The following is a 16,583-nucleotide window of genomic DNA, read 5'->3' as shown; positions in this document are numbered from 1 at the left end:
TTTAAAAAAATCTTTAGAACCAGTTCTAAATAGATCAATATATCAACTGGACCAAATATGCATTTCTAACATGTCGTAATTTTACATTTTTCACAATGTGCATTTGGCTTGTGCAATTTTATTTAGTGAATAGAAGAATTATGATCTTATTGGACTTTTGGGCTATCATTAAAAACTGACAAATTTGTCATTGCAGTGTTTCCAGCATACAAGATTCTCAAGAAATCACAATATCATCAAAAACAGTACTGATCATCAGACATTATTACATGTAAAACATTCACTAAAATGTCAAAACATCTGAAAGCCATCTAATCATATAAAGTATTGTAGTATTTCAAGATATAATTGTCATTATTCGTGTGGTTTTAAAGGTAAAGATTTTACATATTATAAAGATTATGTTCATATGTAATATATCTGAAATATATGGAATTTTTTATTTCTTATATTAAAATGTGTTTAAAAAACTTTTCAAATGTATTTTACATTTTTTTAGATGCACAGTATGAAAAACTGCACACCTAATTAAAAAAGAATAATAAAGTGTGAACAATTTAGATGCTAATTGTGTTAATTAGAGTTAAATCCATCACTTTCCAAGCGATTTATTTTATTTCAGTTATTTATGAATTTTTTTACATTTTTATCATCGATTAGATTTTTTGTTGTATTTGAGACCAGTGATGCAGCTTGATGCTTTGCCTCTTTAGTCTCTGGCGCCCCCTTGTGGTTTGTTTGGAGAAGTGAATGATGTGGTTTCTGAGTTTATAACAATAGATTATGCAATTCTTTTAAAGAATAGGATAAAAAAGAAAAAAAAAACAATCAAAGTGGTAATGTGATCTGTGATTACGATCATATTCTTAGATCAGCGTTTATCAAGTTGTTTAGAAGGGAGTTTCTCAAGTTGACGCATTTCAGAAATTGTTTTATAAATAGAAATTAAACTTTGAATGTGTGGATGGGGAAAGGTGTGTGTGTGTGTGTTTGTGTTTATGTGTGTGTGAGGTGGGGGGGGGGGGGGGGGGGCAGTCAGGTAGATAAAGTCGTGTAATGTGATATTTAAATAAAGAACAATGGTGCGTCAACATTTGCATGTCCTGCTTTGTTGTAAAGTGGAACCAGATGAGAGTGATCTCCAGGATACAGTCCGATCAGAGAACAAATCGAACCACGCTATCGATTCCAAACTATCAGTGGAGACACTGCGGGCTACTTTCTACTTTCTTTTTTTATGCAAATGTCCGCCGTCTCGGTGTATATGGAGAACATGATGTCTCAGTATACAACAGTGACATGAGCATGGGAGGGGCTGCTGCAAAACACGCCGATAGAATGAATGCAAAGAGCCTAAAGAACACTTCCTGTTGATGCAAAAATTGCAGCAGCAACTGTGTGACACATCTGGACTGGAGAGGGGGGGAGGCCTGGCTGTAGCGAGCTGCTGCTGAGGGGAATGGACAGCGTTTAGTGATAAATTTAACAAGACGGTGAGTTTGGTGGACCTCGGCTTTGGCGTGGACCGGTGACCGTGATGCGTTTGTAATGTCGGCGCGTCTGAGCATTCACAGTGTAAGTAATGGACAAATGATTACTATGACCGTACGTTAGCTAGCTGGCTAGCTAGCTAGCGCGTAGCTTTCAGTTTGCATTGAAACATATGGTATCGCCGCTAGCCGCGGCTAACTAGCATTGTAGCCGCTTCATATGACAGCCGACATACTTTGTACCCGCGGTCGACGCTGTAACTCTATTCTTGGACAATACGACCTTGTCAAGCAGTTTTATTGTCGGGGATAGCCTGTCCCAAATGTTAGCCGGCACAAGAGTGAAGTCAGCGAGAAAGTTGCGCATTTTGACCTAAAATTAAAGCTCGACTCTGGGCTAGTTTATGTAGCAGGCTAGCCTCTGTTCGGCACTTGGAGGGTCCGGCCCTAAAATGAGTCGATGCAAAATGTTTATAACAACTTGCTGCTGAAGCTAGCAGTACTGAAGCCATCATCTTCGGACGTATGGCCAAGCTGCTTAACGCTAGCAGGCAGATTTCCTTCATCTGGAGCTGCCATCAAAGTTTGAGACCCCGCCGCACATTTGTTCCCTTCGCGAGTCGACATTGTGTGCAATAACTAGAGGGACAGTCGGCAGGATAATACACTCCTTAATACACTCCTTGTGAAGTGAAATCATTGCTGTATATGTGTTATAAGCAGTGTGTGTGTGCGTATGTATGTGTGTGCACTGCCATAAAGCCCCCCCGCCTTCAACCCGGCTGGGTGAGGTGGCATCGGGCCCGTTCGCGTTGAGTTTGTGTGAGAGCGACCTGCAGCTACATCTGCACCATGCGTGCTCTCGACACTCCGAGCAGGTAACTGATTGCAAAGTGAGGGCAAAGTGCAGCCACACGGCGGCACACCTGGGTTTACCCGCTGCACACCGCACCGCTCACCGCACTCACATGTCAAATATACCTTTTCTATAAGCAGGACACTGTACATTAACGTAGACTTGTAGCTGAAGGCATGTCAGAACAGAGTGCAGCCAAACCCGTTATGGTCCCTGCACCCACCCAGTCTCTCTGCTGATCCTGTTTCACTCGGGGATTGGCGCTGACACCGTTCCTCTGAAGGAGGAGACACTATCAAAGCCTTTAGATGGCAGGTCTGTGGATGGAAACGCAGCCACAGCCGGACCTTTTTGTGAGGTCTGCAGTGGTAACCTGGTTATTTAGAAAATTGTTGGGGTCTACCTGCAGTGCTTGTTTGTGGTAATTGTGCCAGCAGCAGTTTCACAAAGCAGTGTCCACTTCAGTTTTCACCCTACAACAGTTTGCAATATTTTATGCTCCGTATTTAGTCACATTCATATATGCTATACTCAAAATAGCTTTGTGGGAAGAAACCTTGCGCCCTGAAAGAGCTGGATTGCTTCCCTTTAAAGTTGTTGCAGATTTGCAAGAAGCATAGATTTGTTGGATGAACAGCAGAGTTTCAAAACAGCGGTCCTTTGCAAAATTCTTTAGAAACAAGACATTTTGGACATTTAACAGTCTGTCAGTCTTAGAAACGGGAGCCTCAGTAGTGTGTGGAAGAACCATACACAGCCACAGCCGCTTGGCAGGCACCCCCTCCTCACACACTGCTGTGGGACGGGTCTCATTCTTCAACTGGCATTTATCACAAACCAGCCAACACGGTAGTGCTGGTTACTGACATGAACGCCACACCCGAGCAGGTCTCAAGTGTTCAGCGGGGTGAGAATTGTTGGCAGGACGTTCCATCCTCTCAAACACCCACATGGGTTACTCATTCCACAAATCTATGGTTCTTACAGATATTAAACATTCTCCAGGTTTTACAACAGTATATAACCTTTGGCATACGGTCTTATCTAATGTGAAGTTCTTCCTCTTTGTCCTTAGTTAACATGTTACACTCAGTGTAATACACTACTGATTTTTTCTAAACTCATTTGGAAGGTCAAAATCTTTGTGTGAATGTGTTTTAGGAGGGCTACAGTAAAACTGGCTCTGCTTTCAGACTTTTATGAAGCTTTCTGCATTTCAGCAGCAAATGGTAGCCCGTCGCGCCTGACTTCTTTTCCACCTGAAGCGAAACCTGAACATTTGGTGGTGATAAAAACCTGTTTTAAGGATCTTGCGTCAAATGCATCATTTGCCAACTGCGATCGCAATGGCGTAATTGCTGCAGAGTGGCTCTAGGTTACAAAAAAAAAAAAAAATAGTCAGACGATGTCCCAGTTAATTTGTGCTGCACATTAAAAGCACAGTTCAAACTGCAAACAAGATATTTTGTCAGGGGTGACAGCAAACCGGTGACGTGGGGAAAGAGCGAGTCGGTGTTGTGGATAAACGAAGAATCTTTTTAACCAGCTGCTCCGATCTGAATGCATCATTTGGTGCTTCCAGTGAGTGCGGGTGATGGAGCTGGAGCAGTACCTTTGGGTCTCCCGTGTACGCCGTCTTCTTATCTTTTTACATTAGGATTCTATAAGCCACTCATCGTATTGTTTTTGTTGAAGCCTCAGCTTTGGGAGTCGCAGCGCTACAACAAGTATGTGATGTACTCAATATGATTCTGCCACTCACTCGCTTCGGTGCCTCGAAGTTTCTGGGTAATAGGTTGTTTTAAAAGGATAAAGATAATGAGCATGGGCTCAGATCTTTGTAAGAGCTCTGCTTGTGTTCATCTGATGAGCATGTGAGCCGGCTGGCTGTAAAGAGGAGCATTTTCTTGTCTTCCAGTCCTGTTCTCCAAACAAATCAAATGACAGCGCACACACCCAAAGGCAAAGCAGGCGATATTCAGCTCGGCATGCTGATCTTCCGCTCAGCCGTAACATTTCTGAGTGTGCATTATTGTTCACTCAGCAGAGTTTCTCACCTCTCCTCCCTCAGGTGCACCACAATCAAGGCTATTTTTATGCACCTTTTTACAGTCTGTTTTAAATTGCTCTCCCGACCTTTGTTTGCATGTTGAGCAATTCTGTCCTGTGTCTGGGCCGCCCCACCAGCTATTTTTCAAAATAGCTGAATACTGCTAATCTCGAAGAAAGCTTACATAAACTGCCTGCTGACTTTTCTTTTCCTTCATTTTATTTTATTTCAGTCAAAGTGACAAAGTCTAGAAAACATAGCTGGAGGTGACGTGTCTCCGCAAGACTTCTGCTGATCTTTTTGGTCAGCCGAAAGTCTCGCAATGTGCTGCTCAGCATCCTTTTTTACCTACACACATAAAAGCAGCTGCATCAGATAGGCTTATTACCAGACGGGGGAACTTGAGCCACACATGGAATTTTTTGAGCTGAGTTTAAACATTTTCGGCTTTCCCATGTGAGCCAAGCATGTGACCCTCACTCAGCATGTGCATCTCAACTACTGAGCAATGCATTCTTTGGCTGCCCTTCCACTTGGCTCCATCTAGTATGCATGCTGCTGGCAGCCATTACTGGTATGTTTTAGTCTATGAACATGATGTATTTGAAGCCTGATTGTGGGGGGAGGGGAGATTACGCAGTCCTCTTCATGACTCCATGTTTTACTGCAACTTTCCCTCTCCTGCGCCTGGATGGGAACATATGGTTGGCTGGACAGGTGTCTTGGCAAAGCTTTGGCAACTGGAGAATGTGTTTACGTTCTCAAAGTGCTGACAGGGACTCAATGCAATGAAGATAATGCTGAATTGCCACCGAGGGGCAGATGGGTCGAGAGAGTAGAGGAGGGCTCCACTCAGGAACTTGTGAGGTTTCCAATCAGAACAGGAGAGTCAAACAGGTTTTAGTTCAGGTTCCACATTCAAACCAACTGAGTGGACCAGACTGGTACAATAGTGCCATAATAACCTTTAAGTTTAAAGTTTATTGTGCCTAGTTATGGGCTATAAAAAAATAAAGATATATAGCGAAATGACTTGCAGGATTGAAAGAGATGTCGCACTGTATTTCGGATCAGGAAACAGAGCTTAAAACTGGCCTGGTGTTGAAATTGTACTTATATTGAGTATATTGCATTTTTATGCTTGTGTTGTCACTGTTTCTGTGGAATTCATGTGTTTATTTTGTGCACCTGTATTGCAGTTTGTTAGTGACTTGGACCTACAATTTTTCTGTGTGGGAAAAAATTTGAGGAAAATAAAAAATACATCAGGCATATATCGCATATTGCAATTTTGTGTAAAAAATGTTGAAATACAAATTTTGCCAGAGTCAGGGTTGTATAGGGGTGTATATGTGAGGAAAATGTCTATATTTTCACAAAACCAAACTACCAGTATGACTATGGAAAATGGCTACAATCATACAGCCCATTTTAACTAGAGTTGTTCCGATTCCGATACCAGTATCGGAAATTGCGCCGATACTGCCGAAAATGCTGGCATCGGTATCGGCGAGTCTTGGAGTCCAGGCACCGATCCGATACCACGTCATTAATTAAATTAGTAATCTATTTACTGGTAAGCTCCGTGAGCTCCGTCAGCTCCGTCAGCTCCGTTAGCTCCTTTAGCTCCGTTAGCACTGGCACTTCTTCTTCTTCTTCTGTAAGAAGAGCAGCAGCTTGTATTCCATTGGTTGCACTACCGCCATCTGCTGGTCGTTAGCTCTGACACAGTTCTTTGCCGCGCCACTGTGCTGCAACTTGCTGTTCTTGAGAAGTTCTTGCGGCTTGTTCTTGAGGCTTTAAAGAAGCCTATTTTTTTGTTTAGAGTGCAGCTTCTGCTGTTTGGATTTTTATATTTTGAATGTGACTTCATAGGTTGGTTTTGGACTATAACATTTTGGAAAGTAATCTTTTAAGTTGCTGTTAAACTATTTTTTTGCTGTTCTATTTAAATGCCTTGTTCATTTTACTATGTTATGTTTGCACCCTAATTAAAAAAAATATTTCTAGATTTGTTTATTAAGTTACTGTTGCTCTACTGTTATTTATACTGTTTTATCTAAAGCCTTCATTTTACAATATTGTGTCTGCACTTTCATTTAAAAATGCAACAACATATATTCCTAGATTTATTTAAAGCTCGTGTCCGGAGTTTTGAAGGAGAGAGGTTTTTTTTTTTTAATCCAACGTCTCGGTTCCGCCCTCCCTCTGCTTTCATGAGCGACCAAGCCACTCCCCTTTAGTTGTGCACGCTATTATCCCTTGGGTGAAAATGAGAGCCTCTGAGTCCTACAGCATCCTACATGTTTAGCTGTTTACTGTGGATGTTCAGCAGACAGTGGATATATCCGAGGTAAGCGGGGCGGCTGCTGCGGAGCTAACTCACCTCTGCCTGGGCGAGCGGCCGTGCTCTCTGGCTGCGTGCACACTTTGATTGACAGCATGACAAGGCGGACGCTCGAAATCTATTGGCTGAAGCTGACCGGCGCTTTTTCGGATAACATGGGGGTCTATGAGACGAAGGCGGGGCTCATAAATAAATTTTTATTTTGCTTTATGCTAATATTACATTATAGTATCGAACCAGACTGACACATTGAAGCTCTGTTGAAAAATGATACATACATTGGAAACGAACGGAAACTCCGGACACAAGCTTTAAGTTGTCGTTGCACTACTGTTTAATATTGTTCTGTTTAAATTCCCTTTTAATTTAAAAATATTGGGGCTGCGCTTTAAGTTATTGAAAATAATTATTCCAAGATTGATTTAGTTCAATTGCATTTGCACTATAAAGTTTTTATACTGTTCTATTTAAAAACAAATGCCTTGAATTTGCTGTATTGATTCATGTTTTAGAGAGTTTAACCTGAGCCAGGCCTTACCACAGTGATAATCATGTGACAGTCATGCAGGCGTGGCACGGTATTATTTTATAGTATACTGGTATCTGATCAGTACTCGGTATCGGCCAATACCAACTGTATAAGTATCGGTATCGGGAGGCAAAAAATGGTATCGGAACATCTCTAATTTTAAGGATACCTTCTGGTGGAAAAATACAGTGAAATGTCAGAAACATCCTCTCGCTGTTGCATTATGGAGGTTTTTGCATGCTTACTCACACAGCATGGCTTTGAGGCTAGTTTGCTAACAACGAGGCAGTTCCCATTCATAGCAGCATCACCGATATCCCAGCTCTGGTCCCATTCTTGTGTCGTGTCCGCTGCTCTTAAGAAATATGTTAAAAAAGAAGAAAATCAATGGTTTCTTTGAAATTTTGGCCATTTGCTTGGTTGTTTGTCGGGTCAGATTGGAGCTGTTTGTAAGTCAGTTTTGGCCCATGGGCCTTATGTTTGATACCCTTGAAATGGAGAGTATTTACATACGCAAACACGAAGTTATTGCAGTCGGCGTAATGGAATGTAATACTTGTTTTGCAGTGTTCCTAAGTGGTTTAATTAAACAGCACACAAATCGTTGTATCGGTGCTGGTTCTTATACGTTGAACAGCATGCCCAAACTCATCCCAGTGTTCCCAGGGTTGAGGTCGGGACTGCCAGCAGGGCGTCCCATCCTCTCCACTCCCAAGTTGTGCAACTGGTGTCTGATAAACCCCCCTCTGTGTGGGGCAAGTGTTGATTATTTGGTCACAGAGCGGAGATTTTCGATTGCCACTGGTTGCAGTTTCCTCTTGAAATCTCTTTTCTCTTCAGCATCCCTCTCTTTTTGACTTAATTCTTGGATTTTTAGCAGATTTGTATTACTAATTTCTGCTGTTTATCCCACAAATACTTCCACAGATTGCACCATTTTTAATTGCAATAAAGGAGCTTTCCAATGGGATGTGAAAATGTAAAAAAAAATCTACCAGACAGGTATTTCCGTTCTTTAGTTGAGATTATTAATACATTTTCTTTCATCCATATCTCATGCTGGTATCTGAACTTGTACGGCCAGCATGCCACATGCAGGTGCATCAGAGTGTGCTGCATCGAGCCACTTACAAAAGGCATTTTAAAGCCTGAACATCAGTACCATGAAACATTCATTCAGGGAGAGGCATTTGGCACATACGCTCCATAGGAATGAGAGGATGAACAATTACGTTGGTTACAATTAGGCAATTAAAAAAGCCCACGTTGCCCTTGGCACTCGCTTTTTCTACAGTTATGAGAAAGGCTTTGTCAGGCAGTTTAAGTAACAGTTGGTGCTCACTCGCCTTCCAAGAAGAACCAGATTTTCTTCTTTCTGTGCCAGATGAAGTGTATATACCTTTATGGTTTCGCTCACGTGACTGCTACGCCTCACCACAGTCAGTGTGCGTACAGCACGGAACATTCTGTTCAGCCCCGTGCAGTCTGTTCACGTACTTCAGTCATTAGCTTCCCTTTTTTTTCCTTTAAGTAATAATGAATAACAAGGTGAGAAATAAACAGAATTCATGAAATGAACAGTGGATTATCCAGTGATCTGCTTTTTTATCTCTTAAATTATAGAAGTTGATTGGATTTATACATTGTTACTACATTTATTGAAAAACGGTAATTTCCTTCTGAAGTAAATACTGATTTATTTTTGATAACAAGTTATTGTAATTGTCACATTTATAATAGAAAACCATGACCTCTTGGGTTTATACAGATAACTATTAACCTGCATAGATATTTATATATTTTTTTGGAGATGTACCTGATTGTAGTCGCAGTTGAACGGCATTATGAACTACATCCTGCAAAATGACCATAACGTGGAACCAGAACATCAAAACTTGTGTGATCCTATGTTGTATAAGAGGTATTGTAAAGTAAAAAAAAAAAAAAACAAAAAAAGTATTGATTTGAAACTTATGTATTTTTTTTCTCTCTCTTTCTCTCTTCAGGCTGTCGGCAAACTGGAGAAACATATCCAAGAAATGGACGACGGCAGCTACATCGAGTTTGATGTGCCGGAGTTCAGTAACACTGTTCTGACCCAACTCAACGAGTTGCGGCTGCAAGGGAAGTTGTGCGACATCATCGTTCACATTCAGGGGCAGCCGTTTCGCGCTCACAAGGCTGTCCTGGCAGCTAGTTCACCCTACTTCCGCGACCACTCATCCCTCAGCACCATGAGTGGCCTTTCCATTTCGGTCATCAAAAGCCCCGAGGTGTTCGAGCAGCTCCTCGCGTTCTGCTACACGGGTCACATGTCCCTGCAGCTCAAGGACATCATCAGTTTCCTGACCGCTGCCAGCTTCCTGCAGATGCAGGCCATCATCGACAAGTGCACCCAGATCCTGGAGAGCATCCATTCCAAGATCAGCCTCCCAGTGAGCGTCTGCAGCCCAGACAAGGACAACTTGCAAAGCAGCCGCAACGGGGTCAACGACAGCAGCCTCTTTATAAACCCTACCCAGATCTCCCCCCCGTACTACTCCCGACACGGTCAGGCAGGGCACGAGCTGGCGGGGAAAGGCCTCGGCCGGGCGCGGCAGCAGCCGGAGGAGGGCCAGTCGGACCGGGGCAGCAGCGACAGCGTGTCCGAGCACGACGCGCCCATGGAAGGAGAGACGGAGCAAGTGGAGCTGATCGGGAAAGACGGCCAGGTGACGGACGTGCACGTGAAGATAGAGAAGACCGACAGGCCCACCTACTCCGACAGCTCCTCCGCCGGCGACGACGGCTACCACACCGAGCTGGTGGACGGGGAGCAGGTACTGGCGGTCAGCGTGGGGTCCTACGGTCCGGTCATCCAGCCTGCTGCCTATTCTTACTCAGGGCTGTCCTCCCCGTGCTTCGTCAACCTCAGCAGTTCCAGTCCCTCGCGTTCCATGCTCAGCGGCTTCAGGGGCGGGCGGGCCAGGGCCAAGCGCCCGCTGGCCATCCCGGCCGGGGTGCTGAGCCACATCAAGCCGGGCTCGGAAGACGGCGAGCCCGCCGTGGGGCCCGTGGGATTAGAGAACGACGTACGAGAGCGCAGCCTGCGGAGCCAGTGGTACCCGTACAACGAGAGACTCATTTGCATCTACTGTGGGAAGACCTTCAACCAGAAAGGGAGCCTGGATCGCCACATGCGCCTGCACATGGGAATCACCCCGTTCGTTTGTAAGTTCTGTGGCAAAAAGTACACGAGGAAAGACCAGCTGGAGTACCACATCCGTGGCCACACGGACAACAAGCCCTTCCACTGTCAGATCTGCGGCAAATGCTTCCCGTTTCAGGGCACCCTTAACCAGCACCTGAGGAAGAAGCACATGGGAGCCTCGGAAGGCAACAATCACACGGACTCTCCAGAGAGGACGGAGGGAAGCTCAGGTCAGAAGGACCAAGAGGAGGCGTCGGAGGGCATGGCCTTTGAGGCGCAATATGCAGAAGAGGCACCAGCCAACGATATAGAGGAGAGTTCGAAATGCAGTCCGGAGGAGGCTCAAGCGTCGCGGTGTGATTTTTAGGTCCTGCTTCAGGTTAAGGAAGCTTTAAGAAATGTTTCTTTCAACTCAAGTTAAAGGACTCTCTTCTTTTTTTTTAATTTGCTCCCTCTACTATGGACGTTTCTTGTGTCAAGGGTTTCTGTCTGTTTGTGGAAGTTAGAAGCTAATGCGGAGAGAAAATGGGTGCTTTTTAGAAATTTTAATCTTTCAAGCAAAGGGAGTAACAACTTACTATTTTTAAGGAGGTCCCAATAATCAAGACCCCCTTGGTTGATTTCTCTTTTTATCTTTCCATGTTTTTTAAACATATTTACAGAGTTATATAGGCATGTTGCAATAATTGATAATGTGAAAGCTCTGGTAAGATGCTTGTCATATCACCTTTTTACCTGACCTGTTTTTGCACATGTGGCCACAGGAGGTCACTTACTCACAAGGAATGATTTTTCTGCCAGTGCAAAGCTTCGTGTGACATATCCGTTCAATACCTCATAACACAACTACATACTCATAACAGACAGTATTTCAGCGTTAACAAAACTCACCGGGTTCTACCTCATAGCCAAGAACCTACCAGGCACACCTGTTTTCACCGTTTGAATCCGTTTTAGGTTGTATATGTATAGAACCTTTATTGCCAAACCCTGTAAAGAATCTCCTGGTCTTTCGACACAAAGCCTTGATACTTCGGGGAAATATTCCTTGCTGATTGTATGGATCCGAGACAAAGTCCTTGTAAAATGTTTCACGGTCAGCCAGGTTAAAATGATGCTTAAGAAGGTGCTATGTTAGGAGTGCATTAAAAATTTGCTAGCTTACTTGTGTGCTTTCGGCAAAATGTGGAGAATAGAGTAAGAGAATGGCCCTGTTATTTCTCAAGATACAAGCTTGCTGTCTTGTAACATTTGTTCTCCCGAACACGTCAGGATTTTCTCTCTCATCACTACTGGTGGTCTCGCTCTTTCGGCCAAGGCGTGCTTTTAGATACTGCCACCCATTTAATGGGTGAATAATGTCCACACAGTGAAAGGTATTTGTATTCCTCTATACCTTTGGCGATTTTATACACGACTATTGTAATTGTACTTGTTTTGTCCTGAGGTAGGCTTCCAATTTAATGCTCTTCGTCTCGCAGAGGCGAGAGCGGTCATTGTCAACTCAGCACAGCAGGAACAGCTCTGAAACTGTTCACATAAATCACTATAGTGTACTAGTCTGAACAATATGCAAACAGAAAGAACAAAGGAACTGCAGCCATTGTGACATGGTTTTTTTCTTCCGTTTTTCGAAAGAGCTCTGGTTTTCTTCGTGTCCAAACTCGCGCGATGAGACAAAATGATCTGTGATCCTCGTCTTCTCAGTTGTTTGGCGTCGAATGCAGATTGGGGACGTGTTTTTCTTCTCTGTGGATCCTCCCCGTCGAGGCCGTCAGATGTGGCAGAGCCAGATTCCGGCTGAGAGGCAGCCGGCAATCCAAAGTATCGATGCACTTTGCAGAGTTAATGGGTGGGCCGGGCGCCATCCCGGTGATTAAACGTGCTAATTTCTGTCGTTTCACGGCGGCGGGGAAAATGTTGTGAACTTTAGCGAAACTCTGCAGTCACGGAAATAACACCGGCTACAAGTGGTGCAGATGACAGCCTGCCTCATTCTGCATAAATTTCAAACGATCTGGGTCAGAGATGAGAGTGATGTTTAAACATTAACTTGTTTTTATTGTTCTTTGTGGTATAAAGTCTAAATTCAGAGGTGAGAGGCCTGATGGATTATTTTAAAGCTCAGCTGGGTGCTTCCTTCCGCGATATCCCGCTCTCCTGTTTGCCATCCAGATTGTTAAATGCCTTTACCACAGAGCTCTCGCTTCACGCTTTTTACTCTGCCCATCTGGAACTTGTGTCAATGAATTGAACATTAGCTGATTGTTTTATTTTATTTTTTCTTTCTCATACTTTTCTGTTTTGCGTGCGCTCGGTGGGGGAACCTGGTGTTTCGTTGCTCGTGCCTCCTCTCACGCGGAGCGCGGTCGCTTTCTTCCTCTGAATGTTGCCGTCGCCGTCAGTTGACAGTTCAGATAGCGAACCAAAATGTGGGGAGTTTCGCATAACTCGGTTTAGCTAGCTTTTCTAAGGGGGGGAGGGATTTTTTTTTTGTGTACGAATTGATCCTTAAACACTTTTTTTGTCCATCAGCATCCACACTCTGTCAGCCTGAACAGTACTTTCTAGGTGAATGTTTACCAGGTTTATTTGTTTCAGCCACTGATGTGATGTACAGGATTATCAACTAATCTGACCTCAGCGAAATCAGTCTTTGACTCCTCAGCCCTTTCTTTTTTTTTTTTTGTTGCCCTTTGGTATTTTGTGAAAAAAAAAAGAAAGGTACAAACGAAAGAGTTTTTGTGCCAAGAGACCACACCAAAGACTAGCGAGTGATTTTCAATGGTAAATTTCGACTGTATTGCAGAATTGAATGCTCTTTACGAAGAACAGGTTCCTGATTTTAATGTAGGCCTGGTTCAGTGCTATTTACGAAGGAATGTATGTTCCCCAGCTTAAAACAATCATTTGTGTAAAATTTGAACAATTTGCTCATGCGTCAAGTAGCAAAGTCAGAAGCAGCATCCTCGATAAAGCCATACAGAAGCTGACATGATAAAAGTTGTGCAATAGGTATTGTAATTCCTGAAAGCCAATGTAAAAAACAACAACAACAACAACAAAAAAGAGAAAATACTTCACAAAAAGTGGCATTTTACACTTAGTGCCTTGCCACAAGCTTTATACTTTAGATCCTGGCACTTAGATTGCTGTGCCTCTTTCACTTTGAGATGAATCAAAAAGAGATTACAATAAAATATGGCCGCCTTCTGTTATTGTGAAGTAGAACCAAGAATGAATAGAAATGAATCCATGCCATCCTCGTCTGTTCTGTTGTATTCTCAGCTCAAGCCTTTGATTCAAGTCGTTTTTTTTTTTTTTTTTTTTTTTTTTTTTTTTGTTCTGTGTAACAGTCCACTGATTTAACTCGATTTCGTAGCAACTAACTACAATCAGACGAGGCGGACTTGTTGTCTGCAAGCAGTGAAACCTCACATCCAGAGACGATACTGTATCCTTCCTCTCTACAGTCTTGAGGACAATCGAAGCAACGTACTGTAGTTAACAAGGCGTTTTAGCGAAGGGAGGAGATCGCGGCTCCGCCTCCTCTCGGTTCTCTCGGATTATCAGGCAGGTGAAGAACCGCCCCGAGCTTCCAGCAGAGCGTTAACTGAACATCTGTGCAGATGAAAGCTTACCCTCATATACTGTAGCTGAAATGCACGTTGCTCAATCACAAAATTGTATAAAAATGCCAATGAATTTGTTTTTGCTTAATTGTAATTTGTGTCATTGATTGCGCACTTAACAGTTCTTATTTTATTTTTTTGTTAAGTCCATACTAGTTCCATCCAGGAAGTCTAGTTATCTCCGTAGTTACCTGTAAGGAACTCAGCTACAATGGCCTCAATCACTTTATTTGGGACCTTTCCCCTTTAAATGGTGCTTTTTTTTTTCTTTTTTTTTTTAATTTTCTCCTCATCAAATGAGCGAAGAAGTCCATGTATTTGTTATTGGTGGATGAAAGGGGGGGTTGCTGGTTGTTCAAACTCTATTAATGAACTACGATTACTCGCATCCGTACAGAACCAACTGAACTTGACACACACTCAACCCGGCTCTCTGTCGACTCTTAGGTCCAGCCCTCTGAGAGCAACAGCAGACGCGTTTTTGGGCCACAAGTAATCAAAAGGAAGTGTTTACAAGGAAGGCTGTCAGACTACTTTTTTGAAATTGCAGCTCGTCCTATTCCTTTTATAAGAAACTCACTTCAGGTAGTTTACGAACACTGATACAGGCTTAGAAAAAAATCGTAAGTCTTCCATAGCTTTTCTGTCAGTTTCTGTCCACTGTGTATTATTGAAACAACAAAAAAAAAAAAAAGAAAGAAGCAATAACCTTTTTAAAAAAAGCGAAAGTGGTGTATTGGGATCATCAAGCCTATTGAAATATTGGCCTGTCATATATCCAACAAAATGAATGTCAGGGAGCTGATGAATCGAATAAGGACCAGGACAATTTGATATCGATTTATTTTTTATATATTTTCTGAAACTTTGGACAGGTCGACTCCCTCTTTTGGGAAAAAAGAAAAAGAAAACACAAAGTGGTGTTGCTTGCTGATTGTTCGAAATGCTCGTCAAAAAAAAAAAAAAAAAAAAATCCAGTGGTAGTCAGTAAACTGCAACAAAGGAACTGAGCGCGTGGTTCAGTCATGGATACTCAGTGGCACTGTTCAGAGTTGCGCCTCCAGCTGAGTCATATAATGAAAGGGATCTTTGGGCTGTAAAGCCACTGTTTGGGAGCAGGTGATCTGCGGGCATGTCCAGGTTCACTGATCTCCATCCTCTCCTCCGGCACCGAGACAGTAGTCGCAGTCGTTCTGGATTAGAGGGGGAAACTTTCTTTAACTCCTGTGGCTCTGCACTGCATTGTCTCCGGCTCATGTATTTGATGATAAGGCAAAAAAAAAAAAAAAAAAAAAAGAAGAAGAAAAAGTTAGAACTCAGGGTATTTAGTGTTAAAAGTGGTCTCATTGGACATGCGTTCTATGTCCGTAGTATAATTGTGCACTTCTCTTCAGGTGGGGAAACAAGTCCTCAGTCAGTGGTTCCCAAACATTCTGCCTCAAGGTCTCAATGAGCCCATATTTTCCACGGAGCCGACGCTCGAGGTGCGCTGGAGACGGTGAACCCCGGCATGGCGGCAGAGGCGTCCCGCCTCCCGTTTTGTCCACTCTACACACAACCTCACAACCCAACTGTGAACCTCAGAACTCTACTGTTTTGTACAACTATGAAGTAAATGAAGCTAGCTAGAGCTGACGTTGTATCTATTGCCATTTATGAATTTATTTTATAGCATGAAATGAAATATATTTATTCAAATTATATATTTTACTCATAATCATTCTGTGCTGCTTCATTTTGGTTCTTAAGCTTGTAAATTGCTTTTTTATGATATAAAAAAAATGTCAATAGAATAATGCGTTTGTAAAATAAAGACGCTGATTTGGCTCCGATTTGTCTTTTCTTTGTCTCTCAGATGTACACGCGCATGAAAAGCTAAATAATGAAGGAGGGAGGGGCTGCGTGTCCGAAGTGACACTGGAGTGTTTGTGGATGTGAGCGCCGTCCGGAGGGACGAGTGTGCAACTCTGACCCTCCAGAGGGAGCCAGAGAATAACACATGCAACTTTGAAGGATTTCTCAAAGTTGGTGCTGGAAATTCAGCAACTTAATCTAAATGAGAGTCTGAATATATCTGAACAGGAATGGTCCTCTGTGGCTCAAAGCACGAGGCCGTTTAACACCGCCGTTAAAACGTTACTGAAGTAAACATTGGGGAGAATAATGGGCCACTGGTGTGAAAGTTGAGTTAAACCTTTGGATTTTAAGAAGGGGATTTGCTACAGAAAGTATTTGTGGAAAATAGGCAATTCAGTCAAGTCACAGAGGCCAAGTAGCTACATATAAAACAATAAACTCTATTAGTCTCAGGCGACGGGCAATAAAAAGAATTTATCGCCAATCCTGCAGGATCTCTAGTCAGATTTTCTACCTAAAGCTCGGCAGTGTTATTCCTCCTGCCCTCGCCGTGTTAAAAAATGCATCCAGAGGGAGAGATATATTCAATGAGAGGCACAGCTCATGTGCAACGGCCTCCCATGGTGGGATTC

At 43.1% G+C, this 16,583-nt stretch overlaps 1 protein-coding gene across 2 annotated transcripts; it reads left to right on the top strand.

Moving 5' to 3' along the window:
* The first annotated feature begins 1,335 nt into the window (after positions 1–1,335).
* On the top strand, positions 1,336–15,409 carry zbtb34 (zinc finger and BTB domain containing 34). Of its 2 annotated transcripts, none has more exons than XM_030104709.1 (2): positions 1,336–1,493; positions 9,279–15,409. In XM_030104709.1, exon 2 carries the CDS (start codon positions 9,312–9,314, stop codon positions 10,827–10,829), a length of 1,518 nt encoding a protein of 505 aa, XP_029960569.1. In that variant the 5' UTR covers positions 1,336–1,493; positions 9,279–9,311; the 3' UTR covers positions 10,830–15,409. The 2 variants fall into 2 exon arrangements, with proteins under 2 accessions (XP_029960569.1, XP_029960568.1); XM_030104708.1 differs by having other exon boundaries at positions 1,336–1,575.
* The last annotated feature ends 1,174 nt before the right edge of the window (positions 15,410–16,583 follow it).

The sequence above is a fragment of the Salarias fasciatus genome, chromosome 12 (genome assembly GCF_902148845.1).
Source record: "Salarias fasciatus chromosome 12, fSalaFa1.1, whole genome shotgun sequence".
NCBI classification, from domain to species: Eukaryota; Metazoa; Chordata; class Actinopteri; order Blenniiformes; family Blenniidae; genus Salarias; species Salarias fasciatus.
The sequence above is the reverse complement of the archived record's forward strand: the minus strand, read 5'-3'. Positions and strand labels throughout refer to the sequence as shown.

Bases quoted from the DNA above. Each gene is read 5' to 3' on its own strand.
- zbtb34 (XM_030104708.1), top strand. From the start codon at position 1,549: ATGTCGGCGCGTCTGAGCATTCACAGT. The intron at 1,576-9,278 runs GTAAGTAATGGA...TTCTCTCTTCAG, and splicing joins CGCGTCTGAGCATTCACAGT to GCTGTCGGCAAACTGGAGAA.